The 8,611-nt window shown below is 43.9% G+C and overlaps 1 protein-coding gene across 1 annotated transcript in view; it reads right to left on the reverse strand.

Annotated features, from left to right (window-relative positions):
• Positions 1-8,611, reverse strand: part of ERP44 (endoplasmic reticulum protein 44) — a 150,613-nt gene that overhangs the window by 38,879 nt on the left and 103,123 nt on the right. The window contains exons 5-6 of the mRNA XM_068238311.1: positions 8,286-8,437; positions 2,691-2,807 (exon numbers count right to left, since the gene is read on the reverse strand). Of these exons, the coding sequence (XP_068094412.1) occupies positions 2,691-2,807; positions 8,286-8,437 (269 nt within the window). The remainder of the gene's footprint in view (positions 1-2,690; positions 2,808-8,285; positions 8,438-8,611) is intronic.

An 8,611-nucleotide genomic window follows, 5' to 3' on the forward strand; every position in this document is an offset into this window, starting at 1 on the left:
ACCATGCCGGTTTTCCCGACCTGAGCTCAGGGTAGAAAAAAAAAAAGAAGCTGTTAGCGGTGATCGCGAGCTCAGGTCGGGGTAGGCAGTGCAGCGCTTTGCCTTCAGTTTTGGAGTCCCGCGAGCGATCGCGCTGCGCAGCGGGACTCCAGCCTCTCTCCCCGGCAGTGTGGGGTCTTTTCCTGGCCGCTGGGATCCCCATGTCCCTGCTATTCTTCCAGGGACCCGGCGGCCAATCGGAGCGGCGTTGGCGGCGTGCCGTCATTGGGGCGGGGCTAATATTTAAAACTAACTTCTCTATATTAGAGAAGTTCGTTTATATGTATATTAGCGCCATCTTGTGGTCAAAGTGAAAACTGCAGCGCTGGAGCCCAGGAAGGTAAATTTTTTATTCTGCTGCAGATCTCCCTGCCAGAATGATTTTTTTCAGGTTTTAGGGTCTGAAAGAGTGGAAAAAATTGCACCTCTTTTAGACCCTAAAATCTGGAAAGAATCAGAACGGCAAGGAGGTTAATATGGCAAGCTTCTTGTGAATTAACACTGAAAATACCATGATGTGTGGAAGTCAGTTTTCTCTTGCATGATCTTAGTGAATTGAGGCCACTGTTTCCAGTACTGGACGAGTTAAGAAACTCCAGTTATCTATGCAAAATAGCTTCTCTGATATCTTCAAGTTTCAAAATCGCAGAGTGCGCTGTCTTCTGAAGCTTATTATATTGTCTGTCACTGAATTGTTTTTCTTTCTGCAGTGAAAAGTTCAAAAGGTTATTAGCCTGCTCTTTGAAATCATGTACAGTGATGTGAAAAACTATTTGCCCCCTTCCTGATTTCTTATTCTTTTGCATGTTTGTCACACTTAAATGTTTCTGCTCATCAAAAACCGTTAACTATTAGTCAAAGATAACATAATTGAACACAAAATGCAGCTTTAAATGATGGTTTTTATTATTTAGTGAGAAAAAAAAAAAAACTCAAAACCTACATGGCCCTGTGTGAAAAAGAAATTGCCCCCTGAACCTAATAACTGGTTGGGCCACCCTTAGCAGCAATAACTGCAATCAAGTGGTTGCGATAACTTGCACCGAGTCTTTTACAGCGCTCTGGAGGAATTTTGGCCCACTCATCTTTGCAGAATTGTTGTAATTCAGCTTTATTTGAGAGTTTTCTAGCATGAACCGCCTTTTTAAGGTCATGCCACAACATCTCAATAGGATTCAGGTCAGGACTTTGACTAGGCCACTCCAAAGTCTTCATTTTGTTTTTCTTCAGCCATTCAGAGGTGGATTTGCTGGTGTGTTTTGGGTCATTGTCCTGCTGCAGCACCCAAGATCACTTCAGCTTGAGTTGACGAACAGATGGCCGGACATTCTCCTTCAGGATTTTTTGGTAGACAGTAGAATTCATGGTTCCATCTATCACAGCAAGCCTTCCAGGTCCTGAAGCAGCAAAACAACACCAGACCATCACACTACCACCACCATATTTTACTGTTGGTATGATGTTCTTCTGCTGAAATGCTGTGTTACTTCTACGCCAGATGTAATGGGACACACACCTTCCAAAAAGTTCAACTTTTGTCTCGTCGGTCCACAAGGTATTTTCTCAAAAGTTTTGGCACTCATGGAGATGTTTTTTTAGCAAAAATTGAGACGAGCCTTAATGCTCTTTTTGCTTAAAAGTGGTTTGCGCCTTGGATATCTGCCATGCAGGCAGTTTTTGCTCATTCTCTTTCTTATGGTGGAGTCGTGAACACTGACCTTAATTGAGGCAAGTGAGGCCTGCAGTTCTTTAGATGTTGTCCTGGGATCTTTTGTGGCCTCTCGGATGAGTTTTCTCTGCGCTCTTGGGGTAATTTTGGTCGGCCGGCCACTCCTGGGAAGGTTCATCACTGTTCCATGTTTTTGCCATTTGTGGATAATGGCTCTCACTGTGGTTCGCTGGAGTCCCAAAGCTTTAGAAATGGCTTTATAACCTTTACCAGACTGATAGATCTCAATTACTTTTGTTCTCATTTGTTCCTGAATTTCTTTGGATCTTGGCATGATGTCTAGCTTTTGAGGTGCTTTTGGTCTACTTCTCTGTGTCAGATAGCTCCTATTTAAGTGATTTCTTGATTGAAACAGGTGTGGCAGTAATCAGGCCTGGGGGTGACTACAGAAATTGAACTCAGGTGTGATAAACCACAGTTAAGTTATTTTTTAACCAGGGGGGCAATCACTTTTTCACACAGGGCCATGTAGATTTGGAGTTTTTTTTTCTCACTAAATAATAAAAACTATCATTTAAAACTTCAATCAACTTGTGTGTTCAATTACGTTATCTTTGACTAATAGTTAACGGTTTTTGATGAATAGAAACATTTAAGTGTGACAAACATGCAAAAGAATAAGAAATCAGGAAGGGGGCAAATAGTTTTTCACATCACTGTATGAGTGTAGTGTGTAAATTGCAATTATTAGAGAATGATGCAATGATATATATATAAAAAAACAACAACTATATAACTGAAAATAAAAATATGAGACTATTTTCTTTGCTACTAATATTCTGTTAATTATCCGTACTACACAACCAATTCATTATATCATTTTTGCTTCAGTGTCACTTTAAGAGATGTTCCCAAAAATGTAAATTAGAATAATGAATAAAAATAAATATATAAAAACACCCTTTAAAAACGCCATACTTACTTCTCCATTTTCAAATGTGATTTCCCGTACGAGGGGCACACATTTATCTTGTGTCCAAGCATAGACTAGGTCAGAGTTAGTTAGGGAACCCAAATACACCATATCAGGAGCATTTTCCTGTAACAAATAATCATGTCAGTTGGCAAGTTGAGTTTCACTCTTTTTATATGCAGTTTTTAGCTTGTGAGCAGCGGTGAGAAGGAGACACACGTAGCTATAGGCAGTGTTCCCAAACCCTGTCCTCAAGGCCCACCAACAGTGCATATTTTGTAGAAATCCACAGAGGTAGTTAATCAGCTCTGCTGAGACACTTATTACCTCACCTGTGCATGTTTGTGGTTTTCTGAAAAACATGTACTGTCGGTGGGCCTTGAGGATAGGTTTGGGGGAACTGTGGCTATAGGTACTTGGAGTGCATTAGCCTGGCAGAGTTGATTTACCTTCATTCTGCTATTGTACAATTGTGTGTAAAGCCCCACCACTACAGCGGTTAGCTTTTATGCACTGTCCTTGCAGATAGTGTTTATGAACAAAAAAATAAAATACTTTTTTACGCTACGTAAAGCGATTTGTCTGTTTTTTGAAGTGTGCTGATGGCTGGAGGATGTTAAATCAATGGAGCAACTTTGCCAGAGAGGCTGGGGGCAGCCATACACCCCACAAGCGCAAACTGACTCAGAGGGTCAGAGGATCTGGTAAGTCCCCAACTGGAAGGGGGGGGGGGGGTGGACTGCTCTTGTGGTGTCAAGTGCCCCCTTGAGGTGGTGGTCTGCTGAAAAAACATTGGATTGCTATAGCTATGATATCTCCCCACAGGCTATTTAGTTTGAGCGCTGCTCTATGAACTGTATTGAGTAGGTTTCCTGCAGTGACAAGGAATGAGAGCGCCACTGCTTGATTATTCATTGTATTATTGCTTGTTTAGGAATTGTTGATACTGTGATTGTGGTCCATTTTTGATTGTGAGAACTTAACTTCAATTAGTTCATGCACAGAGATGGCAATGCTGGCCATAGACGCAAGCTTATGCGCAATCTTCAGGCTTCACACAGTAATACATAAGCGGGCTAGTAACAATAAAAAGCTCCAGCTGTCTATTAGAGGCTCCCTAATGCTTTGAAACAATGTATCCATGAAACTTTTGAGTGCTTTAATCCCATCTCCTGGACTTCGTATCTTAACCCTTAGGACCCTTTTACGCTGGCGCGGGGTTGCGGCGAATTGACGCACTACTACCGCAACCCTAATGTAACCCTGTGGGGAAGTTTTTACTTTCTACATTGCAGAATGTTGCGCCAGAAGTGCCAAATGTAATGCTAGCGCAGAACTACGTTACCGCTTGGGACCCGCGGTGACCGGAAGTAGTGTTAGTCTAGGTCGAAGCTTTTTTTTTTTTTTTTTTTTAAGCTGGCGTCATGAAAGCGTATTTTACAATACGCTTCCGCATACCCGAAGCAGGAAGTGACTTTGCTTTGACTGGTGGCCAGACAGGGAACACCATGTACTAACCCGGTGTTCGCTGAAGGCCTGTTTTTGGTGGTGTGGCGGAAGCGAAACACCGCATCACTGACGCTGGTTTACAGTGTGAAACCAGCCTAAAAGTCTTCAGCACTACAGTACACAAAGGGGACTTGCAAGGATGGACAGAGCCTTGCAGAAAGGGACATGTACGTTGTGATCCAGCTCGTGACATAATCAGGGTGTGGTCTATCAAGTTGCACACTACTCTTATTTGCATGGCTCCACCCTTCTATATTCTCACTTAAGGAGCCGTGCTTACATGGACTATATTTCCTTTAGTGGCAAAAATACTAAGTTTTTTTTCCAAGTACATTACTAAATTTCAACATGCTCAAATACAACCATTATCAAGAATAATTGGGATGCCAAAAGACTCCCCTTCAATACAACCTCCTGAAGTCAGTCATTGTCATAGTAAGTCTAATATAAGGAAGAAAAAAATGCATAGCAAGATGGAAGACAGGGATCAATGTTTGTTACCTCTTAAACTGCAGAAGGCAAATTCTGAGTACAGAGTTACTGTATTTTTGGAATATGAAGACATTCTGGTCTAAAAGACGCACCTAGGTTTAAAGTGCAAAAATCCTCAAACCCCCCCCCCCCCCCCCCAAAAAAAACCTGATGCATCTATGGGTCAGGGGCATCTTATGAACCTTTTCTCCTCCAAGCTGTTTCTAAGCTACACTAACCCCTGCTGCCCCATTAGCTAAGCCAGCACTGGGCAAAATATGGTCCACAGGCTGGTGCGCTGCCTCTCTGGCCCATTGACAGGCAGCTGGATTCCTCTCTTTCCCCCCTCCCTCTCGAGTTGCAAGCGAGCATCGGGGGATTTGAAACTCACCTCAGAGCGGATTCCAGTGTCGCTTCTCCGCAGCATGCGGCCTGGGCTGTGAAAAGTTTGCCCAGCCCTGAGCTAAGCTATACTACACACGGGAACTTGACTGCGAGCAGCACGTGCGCAGAAGCCACCAACCCAGCCAGAGCGCCAACCACTCTGGAGGGGACAGAAGACCGGGTGAGAGTGGACTTCTAGGGGCTTGAAGAAATCCCCAGGTAAGTAAAGATGCATTACTTTTTTTGGCCTCATTTATCCTTTAAAATGAACCCAAGGTGAGCGTGATATGGAGGCTGCCATATTTCTTTACTTGAAAACAATGCCAGTTGCCTGGCAGTCCTGTTGATCTTCTGGCATACATAGTGTCTGAGTCAAAAACCTGGAACAAGCATACGGCTTATGCAGTAAAACCTGAGTCAGAGTACCTGATCTGCATATAATTTCCCAGGGTCTATGGCTAAAAAAGTATTAGAGGCACAGGATCAGGAGGACTGCCAGGCAACTGGCATTGCTCAAAAGGAAATAAATATGGCAGCCTCCATATCACTCTCACCTTGGGTTCCCTTTAAGCAGTTGCTAATAATATTATCGGAGTTGATAACCAAAAGCTGCTTGCTGTGTCAGTTTTTTTTATGCAGCATGCAGCAAATAGTGCTGGCAACAGTAGCAGTGACTAGTAGCAACAAATATGCCTGTGTGACACACCCCTAACTTTTTATGAAACTACTGTAAGAGCCAATCAAATGTTAATCCCAAACTAAAACATAACACCAACACACCCGCAGCAGACAACCAAAACTAGATATACTTACCCAATTGCTTTAGGAGTGCCAAGAACAGAGTCCTGTGCTGATATAAGATTGTCAAGCACCAAAGTGAACTATTTCAATAAAAGTGATCTACTAAAGGGGGATGTACAGTGAAGTTACTTTTAGTTCATTTTGTACAGCCAATTATGTGCACACACAATACAGGTCCTTCTCAAAAAATTAGCATATTGTGATAAAGTTCATTATTTTCTGTAATGTACTGATAAACAGACTTTCATATACCGTATATACTCGCAAGCAAGCAACATTTTTTACCCCCAAAAAGTGGCCCAAAAGTTGGGGGGTCGGCTTGCTTGCGAGTCATGTGTCTCAGCTGCGTCTCTCCCCCCGCTCCGCGGCCGCCGCTGCTATTACCTTAGCCGGCGCCGCTTCCTCTATCCCCGTCCTGCTCGTACGGTAACTAATTCACAGCAGCGCGCCCCACAGCTGTGCTGCTGTGATGAGGGAGGAAACCATAGAGAGCGGTTCCCATAGTAACGCGATACACAGGAAGCCGCTCTCTATGGTTTCCTCCCTCATCACAGCAGCACAGCCGTGGGGCGCGCTGCTGTAAATTAGTTACCGTACGAGCAAGACGGGGATAGACGAAGCGGCGCCAGCTAAGGTAATAGCAGCGGCGGCCGCGGGGGGAGGGGCACTACCTACCTACCCATACTGGGACCATACTAGCTATACTGGGGCGCTACCTACCCATACTGGGCACTATACTAGCTACACTGGGCACTATACTAGCCATACTGGGCACTATATTGGGGCGTTACCTACCCATACTGGGCCCTTTACTAGCTATACTGGGCCCTTTACTAGCTATACTGGGACACACTGGGGGGTGGAGGGGGGGACTCACGCGGCCAGCATTTCCTACCCCCGGCTTATATGGGGGTCACTCATTTTTTCCTGGTTTTTCAGGTAAAAGTTGGGGGATCGGCTTATATGCGGGTCAGCTTGCTTGCGAGTATATATGGTATTTTAGATTCATTACACACAACTGAAGTAGTTCAAGCCTTTTATTGTTTTAATATTGATGATTTTGGCATACAGCTCATGAAAACCTAAAATTCTTATCTCAAAAAATTAGCATATTTCATCCGACCAATAAAAGAAAAGTGTTTTTAAAACAAAAAAAGTCAACTTTCAAATAATTATGTTCAGTTATGCACTCAATACTTGGTCGGGAATCCTTTTGCAGAAATGACTGCTTCAATGCGGTGTGGCATGGAGGCAATCAGCCTGTGGCACTGCTCAGGTGTTATGGAGGCCCAGGATGCTTCGATAATGGCCTTAAAGCGGATCCGAGATGAAAAACTAAATATAACAAGTGACTTGTCTATATATCTTATCTAAAGTTTAGATAGTTTACACAGCAAATCTATCTTCAAACAGCTTCAACAGTATATTAATATTTTTTCCTGTGATACAATGGGAGCAGACATGTTTTCTGCTTGTCACTATTACACAATTACACACACAGGCAAGCTTATCTGTATCTAGGCATGCTAATCTGCATATTCTGTGAAAACTCCACTCTTATCTCCTCCATTACACAGGCAACTGATCTGTATCTGCACTGCAGCTCTCAGATTGTGAAAACTCTGCCTCTGAAATCTATAGCTAGTAACACCTTTTTCACCTGCCCAGACTGAAATCCCACAATCCCTTGCAAGCGCCAAGGCACTCTGGAGAAGCTGTGGGTGTGGTTTGTTTAGTTTATAGGAAATTAGGGTATTAAAACAAAACAAAACAAGTATTTGGCTTGAGGAATGCCCTATAAACTATATGTAAGGAACACAATTATGCAAGGAGTAAAAGTTCATCTCGGGTCCACTTTAAGCTCATCCAGAGTGTTGGGTCTTGAGTCTCTCAACTTTCTCTTCACAATATCCCACAGATTCTCTATGGGGTTCAGGTCAGGAGAGTTGGCAGGCCAATTGAGCACAGTAATACCATGGTCAGTAAACCATTTACCAGTGGTTTTGGCACTGTGAGCAGGTGCCAGGTCCTGCTGAAAAATGAAGTATTAATCTCCATACAGCTTTTCAGCAGATGGAAGCATGAAGTGCTCCAAAATCTCCTGATAGCTAGCTGCATTGACCCTGCCCTTGATAAAACACAGTGGACCACCAGCAGCTGACATGGCACCCCAAACCATCACTGACTGTGGGTACTTGACACTGGACTTCAGGCATTTTGGCATTTCCCTCTCCCCAGTCTTCCTCCAGACTCTGGCACCTTGATTTCCGAATGACATGCAAAAGTTGCTTTCATCTGAAAAAAGTACTTTGGACCACTGAGCAACAGTCCAGTGCTGCTTCTCGGTAGGTCAGGTGCTTCTGCCGCTGTTTCTGGTTCAAAAGTGGCTTGACCTGGGGAATGCGGCATCTGTAGCCCATTTCCTGCACACGCCTGTACTATGGATGTCTCTACTCCAGACTCAGTCCATTGCTTTCGCAGGTCCCCCAAGGTCTGGAATCGGTCCTTCTCCACAATCTTCCTCAGGGTCCGGTCACCTCTTGTCGTTGTACAGAGTTTTCTGCCACACTTTTTCCTTCCCACAGAGGTGCCTTGATACAGCACACTAGGAACAGCCTATTCGTTCAGAAATGTCTTTCTGTGTCTTACCTTCTTGCTTGAGGGTGTCAATGATGGCCTTCTGGACAGCAGTCAGGTCGGCAGTCTTACCCATGATTACGGTTTTGAGTAATGAACCAGGCTGGGAGTTTTTAAAAGCCTCAGGA

The sequence above is a fragment of the Hyperolius riggenbachi genome, chromosome 5, assembly GCF_040937935.1.
Source record: "Hyperolius riggenbachi isolate aHypRig1 chromosome 5, aHypRig1.pri, whole genome shotgun sequence".
NCBI classification, from domain to species: Eukaryota; Metazoa; Chordata; class Amphibia; order Anura; family Hyperoliidae; genus Hyperolius; species Hyperolius riggenbachi.